The following is a 26,210-nucleotide window of genomic DNA, read 5'->3' on the forward strand; positions in this document are numbered from 1 at the left end:
ATCCATCTGACAAAGATAAAGATAACATAAAACTAACAAATAATTATACAACAAAATAGAGATGATAAGAAAGATTATTAAAATCAGGGGCAGAAAATGAAGTGAAAAATGTTCAATTACTGAAAAAAAAATTCACTTAAAAATAACATTTCTATTTAAAATGGAATTGAACAGTTCTGCATGAAACGTCATTCTGGTATTTGAATTGAAATTTATCAAATGTGGAGCAGTACATTAAAATTTATTGAAAATTCTATCACATTTTGCAGATTATAATGAAGATGAATTTGGAAGAAAATTAAGATTCCTCTTGCAACAACTTCCGCCTGTGAATTACAGTTTATTAAAGTTTCTGTGTAGATTTTTAGCTAATGTAGCATCACATCATGAAGAGATTTGGTCTGCAACTTCATTGGCTGCAGTTTTTGGTCCTGATGTCTTTCAGTAAGATATTGTTCCCTTCCCCTAATGAAACTTTCGAGTAAAACTGTATTTAAGAAATTTCTCATGTAATCTAACAATTCAGTAATTTATTTTACCTTCCTTAATTCTATCCATTCGGCAAATTCTATTAAACATTATTATGTTAAAATTATATGGTTTTGCTAAATTTTTGTTAATTAATTACTTTAACAAAACTCAATTTTTGTGAAAATATTGGATCTGCCCATTACTTATTTTTTTCAGGTGTAATCCCACCATTATATTAGATGCTCAAAATGCATAGTAAATCATTTTCTGATTAGTGTGATGAATAGATCTCATTCTTCCTAATTTCAGAATGGCAAAATTGAATCAGTTAATTCATGCAGTGGCCCTGTTTGTTAGACAAACCTAAATGATAATTTCTTGTAGATGGTGCTCTTACAAGGTTGTCTAGCTTTAGAGAGGAAAACGGTATATAGGCAGTCCCTTTTAACTTTTACCTCTGGTAATCCTGGAGTAGGAAATATTAACAACATTTGATAAAATAATGTTAAAAACATGAATTTAGTTTTGGACATTCTTAAAGCATTTACACAGATGTGGAGGATCTGAAAGAGCAAGAACTTGTGAGCAGAATAATGGCAGGACTGCTAGAGAATTATGATGAACTCTTTGAAAATGAAGAGGAAGATTTCTCATCTAATGATTTAAGTTCAGTAACTGAGCAGGTAAGAAACTAATGCATCTTTGGATAGATACAATATTTATCATATATAAAAATAGAAATGTTTTGCTGTATAATGTACTGTGAGATTTGTTTATAAATTCTAGTTAGTATACTTAGTATAATTGGGCTTTATTTATGTTCCTAACTTTTCTTTTACCATATGCAGAAGATGTTTGAAATAGCTGGGTTGTAATAAAACCCTGTTATTTATTATATAGTCCAGAGAGTAGCCAAAACGAAAATTCTGAAGTAATGTTCTATTTGTAGAAATGCAGTTATTAGCTATTTTACTCAATTATTAAACAAAACCAGTTTTCATGGGAATCTTAACGCTAATCTATGGTTTAATGAGACGTCAACAAGTCTAGCCTTGTCATACTCTTCATACTTCTCTCTTCTCTTTGCTACACGAGAGAGGAAAAGTATGTTGCATTTTCTCAAACATAGTGCAATATACTGCAAAAGTATGTGCAGTGCCGTGATTGTAATATTGTTGATATTGAAACTAAGACAAAATCATGGTTTAACAAACAAGAATTTTGTTGAGTTCATTCATCGAGTAATAATAATTATAGCATGCTCCAGTTATATGTATTGGGTTTATTTAAGTCACCTTAGAGGGGAGATGGGTGGCATAAAAATTTAATAAACACAATAAAATAAGTAAAAATTCTTTCTCTGCAAGTGCAGCGTGAAAAATAGTTATACAAACCAGTTCATTTAATGTTACTCTTTAACCCTCTGTCTCCTACTGGGAAAATAAGCACGAAAGCTAGTAAGAGGCAAGAAAAATACGTATGCACAGAATCAGTGTGTCTAGGCAGACTTTGGAAATAGATGACTTACCTATTGGTGGTTGAATTTGAACACAAATTTAGTCTATTGCATTGATGTTAGATTGAGATTTCATTTAATTGTTTTCAGAAATAAGGAGAGCAGAGATTTCAGTATTATTAAGCTAGAGAACAATGCTGCTCTTCATGATATTATATGTGCTTTACTTAAAAAAGGTCCACATTAAATGTCTTAATAATCTTGTGCCTTTCTTCAAAGAATAGATATCTTTGATTTCCTTCTTGTATACTGGCTTGAAGTTACATATCATAGCCCTGGCTACAAGTCCAGGGGTTCAATGATTACATGTATTCTTTGTTGAGTTGAGATCCAAAACATAGATATCAATAAAGTTTGATCGACTTTATTTTTAACATATACTTACCCTCCTGTATATGTAATTTAGTAATTTGTTTTATCTGAGAAAATGGGATCTTGATGTTACTTGTTTTTTTTTGTTTTTTTAAAGATAAATGATTTGTTGGACGAAGATGATATAAAGCTTGAGCAGTCTGAAGAACTGCCAGAAGAAGAGGAAGATGAAGAAAACACAGAGGATCCAAAATATAGGGAAGGTACAGAGCCTCAAGATATGATGGAGAGCATCCTGGAGTCATGTAATGTTTCAGCCTCAACAAGGTATCAGCAAAGATAGTAAGGATGGTATTATGAGTCAGTACGCTGTGTTATACTTCAATAGTATATATGCTTCTGTTTTTGAAGGATTTTGAATTTTAGGGTTTTAGTTATGCAAAATTTTGGAAACAACTTTTCAACCATTCTGTCACAAAAGTCAGACTTAGATACAGTAATGTAGTCAAATTGACACAAAGATCTCAGACCTGAGTTTTCTTCATCTAGAGAAATTGATATATAGAACGTTAGATGAAGTCAAAACAATATCCCATATTTGTGACTACTAAATAAAGTTACATGGTCTCTTAATAGGAAAAATGAAATTGACAATTTGCTGTAATTCCATATAGTTTCTCAATATTCAACTGCTTCCTAGTATATCCCTAAATGGACACAAGGCTTTTAAATGAAAAAAAAAATCAGTGTTAGAACCCATTTAAAATTGTCTTTTTTGTAGGCAAATAACATTTTATTTATTATACCCTGCATGTTTTGAATAAGGTAAAGGTTCCCCTACACATATGTACTAGTCATTCCTGACTCTAGGGGGTGGCGCTCATTTCTGTTTCAAAGTCAAAGAGCCAGCGCTGTCCAAAGACGTTTCTATGGTCATGTGGCCAGCATGGGTAAACCTTCAGTGCATGACTAAACATGTGTTACCTTCCCACCAAAGGTGGTCCCTATTTTTCTACTTGCATTTTTACATGCTTTTGAACTGCTAGGTTGGCAGAAGCTGGGACAGGTAACGGAAACTCACTCCATTATGTGGTGCTAGGGATTCGAACTGCCTGAACTGCCAACTTTTCTGATTAACAAGCTCAGCATCTTAGCCACTGAGCCATCGTGTCCCTATATGTTTTGAATATAGCAGCCTTAATATAGCAGCTAACTAATTTATTATGAACCAAAAAATAGGAAATACTATTTTTGTATTTATTCTTTTTATATATTAAATGTCTCTGCTGCTCATCTTTCTAATATAGCAACTCTGGGCAGCTTACAATTTAATAAAAAGTTAAAAAGTGCTAAACAATTAAAATTAGAATAAAAAGATTAAAAGTTAAGAACCAAGATGTGATGAGAATCTTCTCTACCCTATCAGCCACGCCCAGTGTAGCAGGCCTCAAGTAGCAGAACCAAGTTTTTAGACTCTTTCGGAAGGTCAGGAGTATGAAGGCAGATCTCACCTCTGATGGGAGAATATTCCAGAGCGGGGAGCACAGTGTAATTTTACAATATCATGTAAAAAGAGGACAGAGAGTACATAGGGTGATGCCCAGCTATTTTTAATACTTATTTCTGATTATTTCATAAGTATTAGGCCACATTAAAAGCATGTGTATAAAACAGTATTCATTTTCTTGTCATACACATAGACAACGATTAATTCAGGATTTAACCTTTTCATTGCATATAATTTTTAACTGAGGGCACAGTGGAAGTCCATACATAGCTAGCCATATTTCTATAGTTACTTCATTGCCAATCTGTTATGTACTGAAGATAAATTGTCTAGATAATGTTTGACATTTGTATGTCAGATTTGTATTTACTTTTAGATGTTGATACCATAAATGTCTTCACCTCTGTTTCATAAATTGGATAGTTCTGTCTTCATAATTGCAGGATTAATTAATATCTTGTAATGAATAATAAATAACACTAAAGAGAATTGGAAGGGAAACTCAAGATGCATTTATTGTTGTCTCTTATGATTAGGAGATTGAAGGCTAAAACATATGAAGAATGGTTGCAGGAATTTGGTATGTCATGTTTAATGAAAAGAAGTATCGGGGTGACACGATAGCAGTGTTTCAAGAGGCTGCCACAAAGAAGAGGGGGTCACCCTATTCTCCAAAGCAGTTAAAGGCAGGACAAGAAGCAATGAGTAGAAACGATCTAAGGAGAGAACCAACCTAGAACTAAGGAGAAGTTTCCTGACATTTATTAATCAGTGTGATGTCTTGCTTCCAGAATCTGTAGCTGCTCCAACACTGGAGGTTTTTAAGAAAAGATTGGACAACTGTTTGTCTGAAATGGTATAGGGTTTCCTGCCAGAGCAGGGGGTTAGATTAGAAGACCTGCAAAAGCAAATGCATTCTGTGATACTTTTATTGTATACTCATCTCTACTGATGAATGTTAGTTACTTTCATAGCTGGATAAACCAGTTCGATTGCAGTTTGAGCTGAGTTTCCCATTTTTTGGCTGCATTAAGGGCTTATTAAGGGCTATGATATGGAATAATTGAAATTAGAATGACATATATTTCACATTTTTCTGTGATGATTTAAACGGAAAAATTTGCAAATCTGTTCAGATGCCCTTAAGATCCACTATCTTGGATCCAGGAGTTGCCTATTAGAAGTAAAATGTTGATTGGGCAGCTTACTGTCAGTAGTGACCTCATGTTGCAGTCTTTTCTATGTAGACTGCAGGACTTAGTGCAGTACTTCAGTGCTATTTTCGAGGCAACTACTTAAATTAAGCAAGCAGAATAGCCAACAGAGACTGCTGATTTGTTTAGTTTTTTTTCCAATGAAGTGTTTTCATATGAAATGTTCATTTGGAATAAGAAAAATAATGAAAATGGCTTACAAAGTTATACTACATAGGTAAGCTGACTTGAAGGATTGCATGATAGAACTGAAATAACTTTTAAACGCTAACTAGCTTCGGAAATATGCACTGCTATACATTGCTATTTCCCTGCAGCCGCATAATCTATGATATTTAAAGAGAATAAACCTCTTCATGTATTCCTAATTGCTTATTTGGGGTATTAAAATTATAATGCTTATGAATATTTACATGATTTTGTCAGATTATGACAACATTAAAATGGTTATGCTGTATCATGCTGTGTCATTCTTTGTCAGGAATTCACCCAAGTAATGCTGCTGCTTGAAATACTAAAATCTGTAAAACTAATGAAAGAGCAATAAGATTTTTTAGGCTTGGAAGTGATATTATTTTTTTGAGAATAATCACTGCATTGAAGATAGCTGAAATAGGGGAGGCATTGTTGACTGTTTTGTTTATTGACTAGGTTTTGCCTCCCCCCTTCTTGGAAGCACTAAAAAAAGTTTAGAATTTTGTCAAATGTAACTGTTATATAGTATATCATTTAATAAAATGCTTGCTGATCAAAGTATCTTACATAAACTTTGAATATTCAAGTGCTTATTTAAAAATTAATTTCCTTCATTTCTTTAATAAATTTTGTTGAAATATTTTATTTTGTTAAACTTTCTTTTGATCCTCTGTATATAATATAATACAGTGTTAATATAGTGCTTAAGTTATTCAGTTGCTAAATCATGTTGACTTTTCATAACCCCAAAGCCATAGCACACCAAGTCCTCCTGGCCTCCACTGCCTCTCTGAGTTTGTCCAAATTCATGTTCATTATGTTGATGACATATCTAACCATCTCATCCTCTGTCATCCCCCTTTTCCTTTTGCCTTCAATCATTCCCAATATCAGGGACTTTTCTAATGAGTCCTGTCTTCTCATTAATGCTACTTAAGTACTTCATTGCATGTCACAGGTTAAGAGCTTGTTTGTATTAGTTACAATAGATGAAAAGCATTTGTTTTTCCATTCCAAAATTAACAGTTGCTTAGTAAAAGGGGTGGGGGGGAGGAAGAGGTTGATTTGGAAAAAATAATTAGAGGACATATTTTTATGTATAAGCAAAAATGAGATGGCCTTTGTTATAGCGAACAAAGCAGTTGTAAAACTAATTTAGTTTAATACTTAAAGCTTTGCAATTTATATTTTAACTTAGAGACATTATGACATTGTAGGTATGCTAGGATCTTAAAGGGTTTTGGTGTTTTTTTTTGGTTACAGAACAAAATTTGTTAGTAGTCCTGCTACTAAAATCATTTATACCCGAAATGGAAAACCTTTGGTTCTACTTTTCCCCAAATAGATAACCATATAATTTTTTTATGTAGCTAGATCTTAGTGAACATATCCTTTATATAATGTTCTTCTCTATTATTTGTCTCCCTGGTTCAATACTTAAAACTGACTAGAGCTTCCAATCAAACATTTTCTATTCATGTTGAGTTCTTCAGACATTCAGTTGAACTTGCACGTGAAACCTCCTGACCTTTTTACCTGACCTGCAAAGTCACTAAAATTTCTTGTTTGGAGGCTACTTCCCTGTTTAATTACTCTTATACTTCATGAAATTATGGATATTTGACTTACTACTTTCTGAACTATGCTTGCCTCTATTTCTTTTTTCTATTTTATATCATGTTTACTTAGATCAATACTGAACAGATGCACAATATTTTTAACAATTTACAAATGTTTATTATAAAGATTCTGTAGGAAAAGAACATGACAAAAGATTAAATGACATACTTATCTAGGTTTTTTTTAAAATCCCTGTAGTCCTTTTGGTTTTTTAGGAAACACAAATTGAAGTTATTTCAGAAGAACTTTCATTAAAAATTCACATATTTTGTTTGTACAATAGTTTGAAAACTCAAGTACAATAAAGTATAGAATTTAATGAGAACGATACATATTTTGATTATGGTACCTTGAACATACTGGTATTACTACTTTTTCCTAAGAAGTAATGCTTTGCTGCCTTTAAATAGCCTCAATTTTTCTGGTGGAAGTGTTCAGATACTAATCTAAAGGGAGAATAAAACTGCCTTCTTACCAGTCATAAGAAGTCCTCCCTCATATGTTACACCCTGCTGTGCTGCTATAAACGCGCTTGCTATGTTAATTAAAACACTCTTCTTTCATATCATGTTTTCCTGGGAGGAAATTAAAAATCTTTTTTTTTCACCTCTTGTAAAAAGCATTTTGAATTTCTTCATGTAATTTGAAGGGCAAGGAAGAAAAACACACATCCCTTTTTTATGTGGAGGAAAGAATATAGTTTTTCCTTTCATACTTCATCTTTTCAAGAAACAGCAGCAAAGTGATAGTTCTGCTGTCTTCAAAATATTTATAGGAAACTAGGCCACATATTTTCCTTTATAAAAACACTGTTTCTGTGGACAGGCCGCTAAGGAGAACTTCTAAAGCAGCTTAGAAAGGATGTGACTGTGTTAACATTTCAAATAGAGGTGTTTTGTTCATGTTAATACACTTTGCAGAGCACTTCTTGAAATACTTTGCACAGGCTTTCCTTACATTACATAATAACAGGTTAATAACAACAGTTATTGTTGAGATCAACATCTGGGTCTGTTCTATTAGTAGTTTTTATTATTTTGCTGTACTGTTTTGCTTGCGGAAGTTATGTTAAAGGACTGCATTTTAAGTATGCTGAAAGAGAAAATTTTAAGAGTGGCAAAGGCAACTCATAACCTGGTCAACTAGAATTATGCCTGATTCTAAAGCTTGTATTAGTGTTTGTAACCTGTCGTTGATATACTAGGTTTCTTTTTGAACATCATTTCAATATACTAAAATGAACTGAAACCTGAATGTCTCTGTGTATCATTTTTATTGCAGTGCTCATCTCTCCCCCTTAAGTATCTTGCCAGCTTCTGCAGAGTAAGTATAATTTCCCCATTGGTGTAGAAAATATTCATGATTGCATTGTATATAGGTAACCTCGACTTACAACTATTTGTTTAGTCGCTGTTCGAAGTTACAGCGGCACTGAAAAAAAGTGATATGACCATTTTTCACCCATGGTCCAGATACTTGGCAACTGGCATGTATTTATAATGGTTGCAGTGTCCTGGGATCTTGTAATTACCTTTTGCTATTTTCTGACAAGCAAAGTCCAGGGGAGAGCTAGATTCACCTAACAACAATGTTATTAACTTAACAACTGCAGTGATTCACTTAACAGCTGTAGCAAGAAAAGTTGTAAAATGGGACAACAATTGTCTTGCTTAACAATGGGAAGCTTGGGCTCCATTGTGTTTGTAAGTCAAGGACTGCCTGTATTGTTATGGAACCTTTGCAATGCTGATCTTTCAGTGAATAAGAACTGGCTGACTGTAGTATAGATAAAAACTTGGAATGAATATTGAATGACTGTTTAAAATATCTGTTAATTTTAGCCCCAATTTTTCTTTTCCTAATCTTCCATATATCCACATTTATTATTGATTTAAGAGCACATGACTTGTATTGACCTAAATTCTTGTTCTTTTGACATTTGTTTTTTTCTGTATTATTTAATTCCTCTTTAAATTATACCTTTATATTGTACAATTCACAATTTAACCCACCAATTCTCAGATGGGTTGCTATTCTTTTGGGTTGCCCTCAATGTGCTTCCATTTCTAAATCTGGTACAAGATTTCATTGTATCACTTTGAACTATGAGCATCAGAAAAATTCATGATATCACAGCAAGCTAGTGATTAGGAGTGTTTTATGAATAATGATCATTGTTTTTGTATCTATATTGATATTAATGTTTCAGTTAATAAAGTGAGATTTCGGATACAGGGAACCAAATGTAAATAAAGCAATAAATAGGCACTAGTCTACAATGAATAAATTAAACATTGTTCTTTAAGAAAGCTTGAACAAATAGTAATATGATGGAAGACCATCCTTAAGTGAAAACTTAATGCAGGTAGAAGGAGGGAGCAGTTGGTTAGCAAACTAGGATATACTCACTTGTTTCAGCTTACTTGATCAAGGGTTAATTCAAGTAATGTTTTCCCTCCTATTAAAATTAAAAATCAATAGAAAAATATGCTGAATCAGAATATGGGATGGATAGTTCTTGGACTTAATTTTTAAATTTTTTCCTGCTTTCAGTTGGAATTAAAAAGGAATTTACTTTAATCCTTTGCGTATAAGGGATTTGTTTTGATTGTAGTGTTTTTTTTCTTTCTGTAGTCTGTTACTTTAGCTTTTCTTTCTGTTTGTCTTATTTGAACTGTACAATAATAACAGACAATTTAATTCAAAACTTTGAGAAAAGTTTATTCTTGTAACATAAGCACATTCTCTGAGTCTGTTTGGTAGTAAAAGTGAATGAATAAACTAGTTTCTTTTCAGTTGAACATCCTCTGCTTGCTAGGAACAAAACTGAGCAACGCATAAGAAAATAGATTATTAATACATATTATTGTTTTTTTTCAAGTATCTTGGAAAGAACAATTAGAGCAGCTGTAGAACAACATCTCTTTGATCTGCAGAGCAGCATAGATCAAGATCTCAAGAATTTACAGCACCAAGTGGTGTGTCATGAAGGAGATATTGAGGAAAATGAAAAAGGATCTAACAACCGGTAAGATTTTTTTTTCTATTGCTTACTTGATTACAAAAACAATCATTTTAAATAGAAATGATTTTTAAATAATAAATAAATAAATAAAATGAAATTTTATTGTTGCAGTGTTTGGGCACTATGTGATAGTGATAGTATGGATAATGAATAAAAATGATTATAGTGATGATAATGAAGAAGAAGATATTTGATAGCATTTCTATTATCTTTAATATATTTCATAAGATATTTCACAGTGTCCTGATTCATGCTCTGTTGCGTTTTACTTCAAATTAGTTTCCTGTAAGAATAAACAAGGGACTTTACAATTGCTGTCCAATTGTGGCAGGTGATGATTTACCTGCAGGACATTCTAATTAAATAAGGATTATAATTTGTTGTTACTGACAGTATTTTCAGTGATGTTAGCCAACTGCAAATAAAATACCCGAACTGAATGATTCCACAGAGTAGAATACTGTTACATCACAATTGGCACCAGAATGTCTGTCATAAGTGAGAGTGGTCATAAAGCAAGACATCATAGGCGCACAAATGCTTGCTGCTGCTTGCTGAGGCTCCTGGGGTGTATGTGTGTGTCAAGCAGCTGCAGACCCATGTGGTTGCAGGACTGCTTACCGCCCCATGAAGCAGGGTGCAGGGCAGCCAAAAGGAGATGGGCAGCTAAGAAATATGAAATACAAGCGAATAAGTGGGCAGTGATGTGCCCCTTGATTGTAAGTATAGGCAGGCTGCCAAGTGCCTGAATTTTTGTCATGTAGCTGTGCTGCAATAACTTTGGGCCATAAGTCCATTATTTTAGAATTGTCATTTTGAACAGTCGCTGAATAAATGATAGTAAGTGGAGGACTACCCGCAGCATCTTAAGATCCATTCTTTGATATATTAGCCTTAGTGGAAAGTTTCATTCCCTCCTGCTTCTTCTGAAGCTAATTTTCAAGTAATGTGTTTGAATGGACAGCAGCATCTCCTTCGTAGATGTACGTTGTTTCCTAATGGTTTCAGTGTGATCAACTTGTATCAACCAACTACAACCTATGCTTCTTTCTATCCCTGTTCTAAACTCCTTGCTTTGGGGAATAGCAGTCTAAGGATCATTGCAGTATCTACAGCCTGTGGCTGGATATGGTAGGAACAGTATTAAGTTTCCCCAAAAGTAGAATGTTATATGTATTTCTGCTATAACATTTATGAGCATCTTATTCTATAATAAATGGATATTAGGAAATTACTTTTTTCTTTTCTGAATGCAGTTGTACAGATTATAAACATATTCTGATTTCATTAATCCAGAATATTATGATCACCAAAATAGTAAATGCCTAAAGTCCTTAACTGAAACCCATAACCAGATAGTTTTATGCAGGTAAAATTCATTATTTAGCATCTTGTTCCTTTTGTTAGGGATGATACTGAAAAGAATATTACTAAAGATTATGAGAATCTTGGAGACTGCTCTGAAACAGTGAATTGCACTAAATTAGACAGTGAAATTGTACAACCTGTGTCTGAGGAAAAAGAAAATTATCAGGTAAGAGTAGCATAAAATATGCTTCATGCATTTTGAGTTTTGTTTCCTGTAACTGTAGTCTGAAAATATTTTAGTGCAATCTGAAATATAACCAGAAGCAATACTATTAGTATTTGTTTTGTAACTATATTGTTATCCTGCTGTAAAGTAGCTATAATAACAATATCATCACTTTCCATTCTTTGTTGATATAAGAGAGTCTCCAGACTATGCTTGTGTTCTTCCTTTTAAATGAAGTATATTTTATGGTCATAGACCATCATGATTCTTCTTTGTAACTCTGGGTGGGGAATGTGAGTCTAATGCAACCTGCTAGGCAGGTCGTCCAAGCCATGGAACAAGAGTTTGCCTCCTCTCTTGAAACTGAACTTGAACTGGCAGGTGCTCCATACACCTGTAAATACAGCTTGAAAGGGCAAATGGTAGTCCAAGCTATAAGAGCTTTGCTTGTAGACACTCATTTGGAACACCTGTGAGCACAGTTCTGTCATTTTCATGTAACAATAGATAGGAGCATTGCTTTTTCTCCATGCAGAAGATGAATCCAGTGCTGTACTTCTGACATTAAACATGTCCATCAAATTCAATATCTTGTTCTTAAAGCCATCCATATGCTAGCAAGCTTTACACTTTTTCAAGTTTCCTTTAGTTTTTGGCTCAGGAGACTGTACTCTCCATGCCCTTGGGGTAAACTATGAATTGCCCTGTGTTCTTTAACCTTTTCACCTGTTATTTTTAATTTTTTAACTAAAGCATTCACATAATTAATTCCAATTAAAACTGTTTACTTTGCCATTCTTCTCCTTGTCTTCTTCTCTGACCAGAAGCCAAGTGAAATATCCATTAAAGAACACATATAAATTTGATACATTTATTCCTGTAAGAACTTAGTTGGATTGAAAATAAAAGGTATTTTCAAGATAATCCAGGCAACATGATGTCTAAGCAGGGAGTTGTATCAGATCATTTCAGGACAATTCAGGATTCTACCAGAAAATCTTGTTCTTTTGTCTGCAGAGACCTATGTTAATTCTTACTTGCTCCTGGGAAATATATGTCATTTATCAAAAAAATATGTTTAAACCTTCATTGTTATAGGGGGGAAAATTGCTACAAAGCTGGAATGTTGCTCCCATAAAATTTAGTTCCAGAATGTTATTGTCCCACATTTTATCAGTCCCTGCTCTGACCCCCCCCCCCCGACTACTTAACAGGATATCCCCCATTTTATGTCTGCTATATCCTGTGCACATGAGTTCCAGATATCGTTGCCGTTTCATTACATCACTTCTGTTTTGAAGGGGAAAATATGTTTAGGAGCTGGGAACTTGCATAGCATTTCTCAGCAACTCAAAGCAGCTATATCTTTTCCTGAGTGTGAATAACTGCCTTCCATAAACTTTGGAAAAGACACACATATATTAAAGTGTTGTTGACAGATACAGTGTGTACACTTGTGAATGTTTTGAAGCACTTCTTTCCCTTTGAATCTGATCAAAAGCATTTCAACTGTCATACAATATATATTTATAAAAAGCCAAAAGAGAGGGCACCAGGGAACACTTTTACCAGGCCTAGAAATTTAAAGCAGCTGACCAATCTGGGACCACCACCTCCAACCCAAAATGAAGGCTAAAGTTTAGATCATGTTTGAAGATATTTACAGATATGTATTTCGTTATATCTATATATTTAGTGTCCAGACTTATTGGAATACCGCTGCAAATCTTAAGCAGTAATTTTTTGTTCCTGCTAGCCTAAGTCTTTTTTTGCCCTGAAAGAATTTGCCCTTGTGCAAAATATATGATTTTTGCCCTGTCCTATGTGACATGCTCTTTCAAGAGCTATACTCTCAAGAATATTGCAAAATACCTTAAAAAAAAAAAGAATCCTACCTCTGAGTGAATGCAAGTTAAAGGAAAAATTAGCAAAGACACTGTAGAAAAGCTTCTAGTGGCAGGGTGGCCTAGTGGTGAAGACACTTGCCTCCCACTTGGAAGATTGAGAGTTTAATCCTAGATAGCAGCAAATGATTCTCTCCTAGGGCGCAAAAGAGAGAGAGAGAGAGAGAGAGAGAGAGAGTGCATGGTGTCAGGAAGGGCATCTGGCCAGCAAACGCTCAGCTCCATCCAGTTGCTCTGACTCTATCCTGAATTAAGGAATTACAGAGTGGTAAAAAGGCATTTTTATTGTAAAAAAGCCTCAGGTCTATAGAAAAAATTCAGAATTAAAAAAATGACTGTCTGTAGTTAATTTACCACTTTCTTCTAAAGGAAGATAATAGCTTTGTAGGAATCTAATTAATGTAGTCCTCCTCATTATAAATTAGCATGTTTTGCAGAGGATTTTCAATTACCATACTACCCTAGCAATGCATAGCTGAATTATTCATCTTTATATTAATATTAGAATCATTTGTTAACTTCTTTTGCTAAGATTTACATAATATTAGCATGCTACCATTATGTTAATATTATAAATATTAATAAAAGTAGTTGCATTAAGAATCCTACATGTATTCTTTCAAGGAATTTATCTGGAAAATGCAAATATTAGTATTTATATAACGTTCAGTTTGATTTACAATAGTTTTGCTCTTCCTTCCATTATAACGGATATAAATAAGACCACGCTGTTATTTTAGTCACTGTTACAGAACCCTTTTAAATGCTTCAAATCAAAAGAGCCAAGAAATTGAATGTATGTGTTTATAATGATAGTAAATAGGTTCTGATATAAGCCATAGAAATAAAAAATATATATTAGAGATATGCAAAAATTTTAATTTCCAGAAACGGTATTCTGGAGAATGTTAAGACTGTTTTGCTCTTCCAGTAAACCATGCTAACTTTCTGAAGATTTTCGCTTTTCAAGGATGGTTTAGTGGAGTTCGTTTTTGCAATTCTCCAAACTGGAAGTAGTTCAGTGTGCTTTGGGGGTTGTAATACCCCAAATAAACAAGTTTCATCTGGAACATCATTTCCAGAACTCCTTGCATGATTTCTGAAAAACTGCCAAATTACTCCTGGAATGGCATAATATTTATGTGGCTTTTGTATGTAATATTCAGAAAACAACATTGAAGAATGAAAAAACAACCCAATCAAGAAACCGTAAACTGAGAGAAGTAACTTGACTTTAGTACCTGTTTCAAACTGAAAAGTTTTTCTACAGTGGCCTGTTTGTTTATTTGAAAATTTAGCCCCATTAATATCAGAAATATCTGACAATTTTAGGATGATATTGACATTTGGCCTTCAAATGTGCTGGAAATTGTATTCCAAAAGATGGATGGAGTCAGAATGTACATATAATTTATTTCAGTTTAACTGATTATTTCCAACTATTTAAAATCCTCGTTCTGTCACATTAAAAATTACATGTTTTCAGCATTTGGGTTAGGGCTTTGGAAACTGAATATTGCCCTCCTTTTATATCCTGGGTATAAAATGTGCTTTACTTAAAAAGGAAAAGAGTGAATGATTTAAAACTATCTGAAGTATGTTTAGCTATCTTCAGATCCAAGGGACAGAGGAGAGGCTATATTAAGAAGCGCTATTACTGCTTAGCAGTGAAATGCGTATTTTTCTCTATCAGCTGTCCATAAGGATTAGTCAGTAATCACTTTTAATATGATTTTTTCATTGTATTAAATGCAGATTTTTAAATTAAAATTTAACAGATAAGCCAGTTTTAACTGTGTGTCTTTATTAGTGGCATGAGCGCTTTCTGCCTGCAACGTTCTGTGCATGCTGCTGCTTTATTTAGTAACAAGGATTAATAGTATCTTTTAGAGTCCAGCAGTCAAGTCCTCAGAATCCTTGTTGTTAGTATTTTGTTTACATCTTCAAGCCTCAAATTGATCTACATTAGCATACTTCAGCAGGGCACTTCAAAAGTTTTTTGTCTAGAAGTTAAAGTAACTAAGTAGTTTTAAATAAATTTTAAATTCCCTTAGAACCACAGAATGTTGCAGCTTTCTTCCTTTCTTAAAACAGAATGGTGGTTACCATGCTAAGGTCTTTGTTTTCACCAATAGGCTGCAGGCGTATTGTTGAAGCCATGTGATGATGGAGGTGAAGATAAAGAATCCTTTGGAAATAAGTATGTACTCCAGTATACATGAGAACATTGGGTTTGGGACAAGATACTTTTTATTAAGGTTATCTTTATGAGGAACTGTTTTCCAGAATTAGTTTCCTTAGTATGAGGAGATCTATCTGAAACTTGTTGAAAGAACATATAAAATGTCTATACTCAGGATATTTAGGACTGAGTATATTTAGTCAGTTGATAGTATCAGACCCAGGATTGTAACCTTATTTTGTGCTACAGGATACAGAAAGATTAACATATTTTAAATTAGTGATTTTTGCCTTTAGAGTAGGAAAAAGCTCAAAGGCAAGTAAGAAAATAATTTCATATTGTATAAAAACTTCTGTCTCCTTGAACTCAGCTAGTCTGCTTTCTTTTGTGTCAACTAATTTTTATATTATGAAATTATTTTATAAATCTTGCTTACCGTTGATTCAAATTCCACAAAACCAAGTAAATCAGATTCTTTACAATTTCTCAAGGCAAGTAAAACAGAGTTTTGCAATAAATTTAGATTTAGTTTAATAAATCAAGAAGAAACGTATTTAACAAAGTTTGCCATGATTTTTTGAATTGAGGAACCATTATTTGTTATTCATTATTTAATCATAATCAGAAAACATTTTAAATGCTTTCCAAACCATTTCTTTTGTATATTTTGCTTTGTCATGATAGCTAAATTGACAAACTATCATTACAGCTTTGTATACACAGATGTATGATACTAGGTTGTGTGTGTGTGTTTATGTCTGTGTGTGTATTAATAATATCAGTAGATGGGGGGGTAAAATCGTAAATATAAAGTTCTTTGTTCTGGTTTATCAGAGAAAAGCTAAGTTTATTTCGTTTTAAACTATATTGAGTTGAGACTATAAGACTTACCATAAGTGTTCTGAAATAATCTTCCCTAACTTCCTTTATAGGCAAGATTGTATATCGTTTGATGATGCTAGCAAAATGACAACACACATGATTCTGGTGAGCTTTTTTCTCCTTTCCCTTGTAAGTCTAGGTACATTTTAAATATATATCCACAAATGTATTACCACTTTCACTTTTTAACTGTATGAATATTAATTTTTATTGCACAGGTAGGTAGCACTTGACATTCTATTGTCTGGTTCCTATTCCATATATTTGTAAAGGTTTGGTTTACTTAATTGCTTGCTTATATTTCACATTCTTTTTATCAGTCAGGAAAACATACTGAAATCCACAAAACAAAAAAGTACATGTATGCTGGAAGTTGCTGACCCTATAATAGTGTATTGTTTATTTACAGGATTGTGTTAGCAACATTTCTGATCAAAATATGAAAAATGAATCAGAGGAATTGAAAAACAAAAACAACAATGCTCCTGAAGCAACACTGTGTGCCTCTTTACCACATCTTGATTTGAAGAACGTGAATGGTGGTGACAAATGGGAAGGTAATTCTTGATTTTGATGTTTTTCAAAAATTGTTAATTTTTGAAATACGTGATCAATATAAGTTTGTATTTGTTTGTACTTAATAATGTATTTCAAATGGGTATTAGTAGACGTCTATTGAAATGAATCAGTAGAATAAAAATTTAGATTTGGGAAGTTGAAACTTCCAAATATTGTTAGTTGAAGTTATCAGTAATTCTTAACAATTTGTGTTAATCTGCTTGAAGTTGTGAGAGTGGGGGTTTCTACTAATAATTCTTTTAAAGAATCTGTGGTTTTCAATATTTGTGCACCACTTGGTATACTTGTTTTTCAATTTATAAACTGCAGAGATTACTGGGGATCATTATGACAATTGTGTAACAGGTATTTCACTCCTACATAATCCTATAGCTAAGAAAAGGATATGTTGACTTGGATGATGCCAACCCCATTTTCCACTGTAAAAGAATGTATGAGGGAGCTTAGCTAGCTTCTCTGTCATACTTCCTGTGTTTTTTATTGTACCGTATCAAGGGAGATGTGGGATTCTACCCATTTTGTTTTTAAAGAATTTCAAGATGTGATAATTCTATTATGTTCTTGCACATCATTTTTCTTGAGATAAAACACATATCATCCATGTAGGAAATAATGACTTAGCAACCATTGTATTTACCATCGCTATAATATGCCAGCAGATAACTATGACTGCTTATATAGAATAATGAAAAATATGCAAATTTTGAAACAAATACCCTATTTTAGACATTGATATTTGTCTCTGACGAAGTAACTGAACTTATAATTTACAATATAAAACTAATGTTGTTGTTCTATGTAACATTTAATATGTAATATGGTATTTAAGAATGGGTTTGAGTCTTCTTTTGGGGGATGGGGAGTGTATTGACCATAAAATGCAGAAGTGCATTTTTATTTCCATGAAAATGTCTTAAAGAAAATTTCAGAATCTGCAACAGCTGAAATTATATTTAAACTTTACAATATATTCAATTTCAGGATTATCTTTTTCTTTTACAATATTTTTTCCTGTTGTATGTTGCTCATAGTAATGCTGCTATATGTCGACATATTTTTTCCATACAATTAACAATCAAAAGACAGCATGTTATAGGCTGCTCCCAGAAGCTCTTATATAAAGAGGCACCATTATTGTTCTGCCTGTCCAGATAGTTTGAAAAAGGTAGCCTCATGCAAGCTGTACTAGTCAAAAAAATAAAAAAAGATTTTTTATATTATCAAGGTCAGTAAAATAAGGACCCAAATTGTGGGGAGCAATATGCAAATCATACTTCTATATTATAAGCCACCCAGAGAGTGTTATAGAAAGCTATGGGGTGGTATATAAACCATATAAATGCTATTTCTATTTTATAACTGTAGCTTAATCTTATCGGTGTCTAGATGATGTCAATTGGACATATTTCCACAAAATGAGAAGATAATAAAATTCCTCCCCAGCCATTGGATTAGCCATTCAAGTTATTTTTTGTTGTATTCTAGAAACACAAGTGGACATTAAGTACATGTAAAACATTAATATAATCTGTTTTGTATTATTTTTGAAAAATGAAATATCATATTTGCTTTTTATATTTTAGTTATCTCTATTTGAACAAGTTATTCCTCTCATCATTGGTATAGGCTGCTGCATTATGCCAAACTATTAAACTATAGTTTCTCTTGAGAATGAGCTTGGAAGTAATTCTTGCTTTCTCTTGTTGATTCATGTGGTAAAGGTATTGGTGAACTTATGGATAACAAAACCTAGCCTTATAAAGCAACATCCAAAGTGCAAGATTATGGTTTCTGCTTATCTTGCAAACTGAACCAATCAATAATATGGAAAATAATGGTTGTTCTAACGTTCCTCTGAATCTAAGGATAAAACATATGTATTTTGATCAGATAACTACTTAAAATGGCTCTTTGATTAAGCAGTAGCTTCTTGTTTTATTTGCTGATATACTCTGGCAACAGGATCCAAAGAAATGCAATGTATTAGTTCCAAAGATAATGGAACTGTTTCCCTTTGGGTGATTAATAGAACGCAGCTCAAGAATATCATCAGACCTTAGGGATTACTTCAAGGGGAGGATTAGGGGCTACTATTGGGCGAAGCTGAAAGTCCCTTTGTACTCTGCAAAGCTCTTTGGATCCTGAACCAGGTTTGTTCATTCTCTGTTCTCTTTTTCAATTCGGATTGAATTCTTTTATATTAATCTTATTGTTAAGTTCTATTTTGATCTAGTTTAGTGATTTCTAGACCTGTTGTGTTATCAGAAATGTGCTTCTTTTTAAAAAATGCATATCTTGCTAATTCAGACAAATGTATATGTTGGACATATAAATAATTGGCATATGAATTTTCTCTGCATTTTGGTTATCTTTAAACATATGTGAACAAAATCTGTCTTGTGTGTAAATTTATTTTTCTTTGAAATGTGTTTTGTTAAACATGGAAAAGCATGTGGCTTTTTTGTTTGTCACCTCTGGAACACTTCTGGAAAGACTTTTAATTAATAAAGGGCTTAATCTTGAATGGTGTTGGGCACCTTTTAACTGCTCTGTTCAGTTGAGAAGCGTGCTTAGACCTGGCCCAGAATCAATTGGAAGACTTTCTGTGTGGTGCTAAACTCCTACATGTTATTTATAGTTTGTTCTAACTGTGCGATGTGTTCACTTCAGTATTTTTTGCCATTTTTTTTCATTTATTAGCGCCATGCCCTATCACTTTTCCCCTCATTGATTTCAAAACAATGCATCTACAGAGAGAAGGGGAGGGTAAGTATGGTTCGCCATACATTCAGTTACTGCCTCTTTCATGGTTTATGGTTGCTTTCAAATTATCCCTTTTACCTGCTGCCTTCTGAAGAGTCATGGCTTATGATTGGTGCAGTGATATGCATATAAATGTGCCAGGTTGACATGCTGGTATGTTCAATTAAATGATTTTAACCAGCAGAACTAGGAAAGACTGCCTCACAACCTGGGAAAGCCTCTGTCAGCTACAGAGGAACATGCTCTGCCAGTTGGACCAGTGAAGGGTGTCCTTATAAAGCAGCTTTATAAGTTCACACCATAACATCATGCCTGGTTGGCCTTTTTGTAATCCAATAACTTATATTAAACAAGAGATTCTTTAAATTATATTTTGGTATTTGGTGGGAAGCAGGTATAAGTGGGTTAATCAACATCTTATTGTGTTGTCACTGTATTGTTCAAAATTATCTTTCAAGTATAAGATTTGCACTGGAAAAACCAAATACAGTATTTATGTCATTCTATTCCTGTGTTTGTAAATAAAGAGGTAGAGTGAGGAACTGTCTGTTTATGTATTAACATTAATATACACACATACACACATGTTATTTTTGAGGGACAATAACAAGGTTTTCCTTTCTTGGATTATTTTAATATTTCAGATTCCTTAGAACAGCCACAAATTATTTCACAAACACACGTTTTAAACATTATTTATAGCTTTAATGTGCAATATTAAATATTATTTATTTACTTTCTTCACAAACAGTTAGTGCTCCTTCAATAGAATTATTATTCTTCAGTATCAATATATGGAGGAGTCAAGTCTTTTGTATTATAATGAAACATAGGGTTTGCACTTCATTATCTAAAATCTTTATGTCAATATATTGATGCACACTGTTGCTTTTGAAGGAATTTAGTGTGCTTTCTGTTGTTTTGGACAAATATTACCTGTTCATATGGTTTAAAGCACATAATCAAAATGCACATGGTACATATTTAGTGTACAACATGGTTTAGGTTTATATATTAATGCATGATGACTATCTAATAAAATATGTTAAGTGGCATACACTTATTGGAAGATTGTTGTATATGTCTTAAGTGTATTGGCCCTATTTTCTTTTTGTTTGCTTTGACATGTAGCTTTCCAGTGTATTTCATTATTCATTTTAGTCACACTGTGAATTTGCAGTTTTTCCCCCCTGTAGTCTTCTAATATCCCAGTGCCATTTGTTTTTTATTTCCTTCTAGAGCCATTTCCTGCTTTTAAATCTTGGCAGGAAGATAATGAATCTGGAGAAGCTCAGCTTTCTCCACAAGCTGGAAGAATGAATCATCCTCTGGAATTAGATAGTCATCCCATATTAGCACACCGGAGTTTGGATTTTGGACAAAGTCAGCGTTTCCTTCATGATCCAGAAAAAATCGATTCTTCATCTAAAGCTCTTTCTTTTGTTAGGTAAGTAGCTAATGTCATTCACAGATACAGTTCATGAGAAAAAACTGTTAATGATTTGTATTAATATATAGAATTTTGAAGAAAATTTGCCTTTTCCACTGAATAGTTTTTATTATTAGCTGGAGTTTGGAATAAATTTATCTTTCTTCAGTTGCAACTTGGGCATAGAATAAAATTTTTGCTTCTTTTAGGCATGTATCTCAAGAAAATTCCAAATCTGGTGTATATTTTAATACTTTTGTATTCTTGTTTGTCCTTAGGTTGCAATAAATCTGATTTTAATTATGCATACATTTAAAATGTTTTTTTAATGTAAATTGTAGCAGTTTAAGAAAAGGAAATTCCATGGCATAATTTCCTCACCTGCGAAAAATAAAAAATTGTGGTATTTTAATGGACTTCTTCAGTTCTGGTTACATATTGTTTGTGTTTCATTACCTTGATAAAAAGAACACATTTTTACATTTGAGGTTTTAAAACATATTTATTTAATTAGTTGTTGAATTTGTGAGATGCTTCCCATCTCACTTCAAATTAATAATATAAAGTATTATATAAATATTTACTTGTGTGTGCATACACACACACACACACACACAGAGTTTTATTTTTAAAGCTGTTTTATTTTTTACTTAAACAAAATACAAAATTTATGTAAAAGCAAGTTCAAACTCCTTCAAACACGTATTAACTTTTTCTCAAAAGTCATCTCTGCAGCAAAAAGAAGGGGCAGTATATAACTGCCATGATTCTACAGTTATTTTAATAAATGTAGTTATTAAAGCTATACAGTTATTTTAATACTTTGGAAACGTATTTCCTAGCTGCCAAAAAGTTGTGGTTTTAGCATAGAAGTTTTAGGTGCTGGTTCTTTTCAAACATATGTCAGTATTCCCCCTTCCGTCATTTCTATCTACTTCATTATTGATTCACATTAAATTATTTGCTGATTTTACTGCCATCTTTATAGTATTGTAGTCCACATGTAGATTTTATTTTTAAAAAGCTACACATCTATCAGATTTATAAACTAAATAAATAAAAAAACGTTTTCAATTTAATTGACAAAAATCAAAACAAGTTAGATTCAGTATAGGTAGTCCCGACTTATGTCCAGAATAGGGGCCAGAATTTTGATCACTAAGCATTTGTTAAGTTACTATATGACCAGACCTAATTTTACAATCTGTATAATGTACTGGGTTTGTGGTGCCACACTTTAAAACTGTTCAGACAAATTGGAACAGATTCAAGGAAGGGTAATTGGGGAATGATCCTTGTTATTAGGGAACTACAGCTAGTGTCATATGAAGAGAGATTGAAACCTTCAGCTCTGAGAATACTAAAAGGAAGATACAGTTGTAATTTTCATACTTGAAGGGATGTCACATGGAAATGCCAAGATCTGCTAATTATGGTTCCAGAGTCCAAGTTTCAGAACAATGGATTGAGAAACATTTTTAATAGTAACAGTGGCAAGAGAAAAAACCAATTCTGCAACCCAATAATGGATTTCCCTTCATTTATTGTAATCATTGTGCAGTGAAAGTTAGGTAGCCCTTATTGCTACATATTTTAGTCGGGATTTCTATAGAAAGCAGTTGGTCAGATTTAATGGCTTATATATCTCTATGATTCTGCAGAGCCGGACAGTTGATGTATCTATTTTTGGTTATAAAGCCTTAAGTTTATATGAAAGTGATCATATAGTTTATAGTTTACCTAGGATAGGATATTGGACACAATCTTTGCCACTGTAGATATAGCTGTAGTAATGGGCATGACATTCTGTTTTTAGGAAAACATAAGAAAAACCTTCATATTAATCATATGAGATCTGATAATACAAGTTGAATAGATTTGGTTTCATACCAAATTAACATTTTATTGTGCTATCTATGATAATTCCAGTGTCTCCTTCAGAAATAATCACTGTCAGCTTAGATTCATTAAACACAAATGAGAGATTAGGATTCCTCTATGAGAATTTTTAATAAATACTTTGTTGATTTAGACAGCATCTTTATTAAACATCATTCAGTAAATGTGATCCCTTGACTGCTTACTCCTAACTCTTAATCACAGATATAATGGTGAATATTAAATATTGACAACATGATTTATGGAATTATTTTAGATTGTAGATTCTAAATGTACAATTGAGAGAAAACAAGTTTTGGATATTTGCTAATTTTAAATATGAGATTGATTGACTGATTGATTGATTGATTGATTGAGTAGAGAGAACAAAAATAGATGTTGTCTAAAATCACTATCATTTGTCAGAGAAGCAAAGATATGAGAAAGCAGTAAAAGAATTCCAGGAATCTTCTTTCAAAGAATGAGTAGATTCCAAATGTTTTAATGCATGTAAACTAAAATGAATAGAAAAGCATAATAAATATTGCATTAAAATATTGATAAATGCTAACTGTGAGCTAAATTGATAACATTCAGCTGAAGTATGTTAAGTAAATTAGGGTGATGTACATAGACAGAAAAAAATAAGCTTTCATGGAATATGTGACCTGTTTTGGGAAGCTAATAAAGCCTAGCCAACATAATAATTATAAGATTAAGATCCAAATACTTGTAGAATGCTAAAATATTTTAATCCATTTATTTCTGCATTCTGCTCTACTTTTTTGTTAAAGATCTGTTTTTTAAACAATTTATATGGAAAAGGTCTGTTTTTCTTCATAAAGGTGATTCTTCAGTACTATAATTGATCTTAGATGTCATGGTTTACTAATTTTTGGAAAAGTCTTTAGCAAGAAAAAGGGGTTGCCCTATTCAGCGTATTGATTAATAGCTTTTAAAAAAACTTAACCATATTATCTTTTCAGCAGTCAGTTTGATCTAGTAGTTAATGTACTAGGCTAGAAACCAGGAGACAGTGATTCTAGTCCTGCCTTAGGCATGAAAGCCAGCTGGGTGACACTGGACCAATCAGTCTGTCAGCCCAGCCCAACCCAATCAAGCCAACCCAACTCAGCACAACAGAGTTGTGTAGAAAATAGGAGGAAGTAGTATTAGACATGTTCACCCCTTTGAGTTATTTATAAAAATAAGAAGTGGGAAATAAAGTAGTAATTTATAGTAAATATTGGTGACAATATTGTAAAAGTAAAAAATTAATTTTGTTGTCTCTGTTCCATGGATTTTATAATGGAAATATACCTGTTTCCTCTTTTAACTGAATATGTATATATGTGTGTGCATATGTATATATAGTACCTATAATCTTTACCTTTCAAATTCAGAACTCGAAGAGCAGCATTTGGTAGTTCTAAGGATGATAGAAAGGAAGAAAAGACTCCATATCAGCTAGTCAAAAAGTTGCAGAAAAAAATAAGACAGTTTGAGGAGCAATTTGAGAAAGACAAAAACTTCAAGGTAAATTATTTTAATATTATACAGTGCTGTTTTAGGATAATATTTATTTGCTCTTACTTTACAAAAATGAACTTGCATTGCTTTTTTTTTCATCATTCCATTTTTTCCTCTTTTCTACTTAATTTTCTTTTCTCAATTGTTACATACACAACACACACACACATGTGTTCATTGAACAAAAATACGATAAAAAGAAGGATCTTCTGTTTTCCTTTGTAGAATACTATTGTATTGCTGTGTTTATTTTTTTCTGTTGATTGCTAAAAAAATTTTTTAGCACTAAAGCAGAATTGCAAATATCAATTGAAAAGAAATCAGTAAGGAAAATCATGAATTTAAATTCCTCTCAGAAAGCTATATGATGGAAATGAAGCTGCTTATTCCTTTAGGAATATTTATTACCTGGAGAACCAGTGCTGTGTTAAAGTGCTGGAGTAGAAGGGTGACCCAGTTTCTAGTCTTCCCTTAGGCATAGAAGCTGGCTGAGTGACTTGGGATAGTCATTTCCTCTCATCCTTAGATTGGAAAGTTCAGAATCTACCAATGTAAACTGGATCAACATATGATACGTTACTATCCATAACCTTTCATCTGTTACTATGGTTACTATCCACAAACCTTTCATACTGATTCAGGATGATGGGGATAATGATAAATTTGGATTCAACTGCATTTCAGATAACAAGTATATATGTAAATCGCTTTATATTGTAAAAATAATATATACACAAAACATATTTATCTGTTACTAAGTAGACATTAAGCTTCCAGCTATTCTTTAAGGGCAGCTTCATAACAATAATCTAGAGGGGAAGTTACAACATTTGGGTGACTGAGAAGGGCACATTGGTCCAGGAATGGGTGTAATTGGTGCACAACTCATAATTGTGCAGAATTGTGCCCTTCTGGCCCTGACTATCATTTGTTCCTTGAGTAGGAGAACCCCCTATATTATGCACTGGGTCAATCTGGAGCAGTGCAACCCCTCCAGAACTAAAAAGATGGTATGTCTCCAAGAGCCAAAGCCTTCCTAACCCAGAGCTCCTCTGTTTTGCCAGGTTTTAGTTTTAGCCTGTTGTTCCCATTCAGATCTCAATAGCCTTCAGGCACTGAGAGGATGGTCACAGCATCGCTTAATTCACAGTAAGCAGAAATGTACAGCTCACTATCATCAGCATACTGATGATATCTCACCCCATAGTGATGGATGATTTCCCCATACAGTTTCATATTCATGGTAAACAGGAGCAACCCTTGTACAGGGTTGATGATTAGACATATTTTGATGATTAAATATGTTTATGATAATAGAAATACAAGTAATTTTGTTTTTGTTATCTCTTGCCCCCTTTTTAAAATACCTTTTCTTTGTTCTTTTTGAACTTTATATTTTTTTAAAAAATTACTTTTTTTGCAGCCTTCGTATTCTGATATTGCAGCAAATCCAAAGGTTTTAAAATGGATGACAGAGCTTACCAAATTAAAAAAGCAAATAAAAGGTAAGTTTTTCATAGAATTCTCTTCTGCAGCTCATGCTTATTAACTACTGATAATTTTTGTTAAGAAACTGTTTGATTATTATTACATTCTACTTTCTAAAACAATGTTACGTATATGCCAATAAAATTCTCGTCAGTGTAACCTTAAATCGGATGAAACTTCC

At 32.8% G+C, this 26,210-nt stretch overlaps 1 protein-coding gene across 2 annotated transcripts in view; it reads left to right on the top strand.

Annotated features, from left to right (window-relative positions):
• The window catches only part of FAM13B (family with sequence similarity 13 member B), a 61,156-nt gene that overhangs the window by 19,304 nt on the left and 15,642 nt on the right, over window positions 1-26,210 (top strand). Inside the window, exons 5-17 of one of the 2 annotated variants that reach the window (XM_026696534.2) lie at window positions 270-444; window positions 1,013-1,154; window positions 2,457-2,626; window positions 8,117-8,158; window positions 9,717-9,863; window positions 11,268-11,394; window positions 15,434-15,498; window positions 16,413-16,467; window positions 16,772-16,919; window positions 19,642-19,707; window positions 20,944-21,151; window positions 24,415-24,547; window positions 25,965-26,046. In XM_026696534.2, the coding sequence (XP_026552319.1) occupies window positions 270-444; window positions 1,013-1,154; window positions 2,457-2,626; window positions 8,117-8,158; window positions 9,717-9,863; window positions 11,268-11,394; window positions 15,434-15,498; window positions 16,413-16,467; window positions 16,772-16,919; window positions 19,642-19,707; window positions 20,944-21,151; window positions 24,415-24,547; window positions 25,965-26,046 (1,560 nt within the window). The remainder of the gene's footprint in view (window positions 1-269; window positions 445-1,012; window positions 1,155-2,456; window positions 2,627-8,116; window positions 8,159-9,716; window positions 9,864-11,267; window positions 11,395-15,433; window positions 15,499-16,412; window positions 16,468-16,771; window positions 16,920-19,641; window positions 19,708-20,943; window positions 21,152-24,414; window positions 24,548-25,964; window positions 26,047-26,210) is intronic. The other variant, XM_026696535.2, reaches the window with a different exon arrangement.

Source organism: Pseudonaja textilis, chromosome 2 (assembly GCF_049901715.1).
Source record: "Pseudonaja textilis isolate UNSWEBS1 chromosome 2, rPseTex1.2, whole genome shotgun sequence".
NCBI classification, from domain to species: domain Eukaryota; kingdom Metazoa; phylum Chordata; class Lepidosauria; order Squamata; family Elapidae; genus Pseudonaja; species Pseudonaja textilis.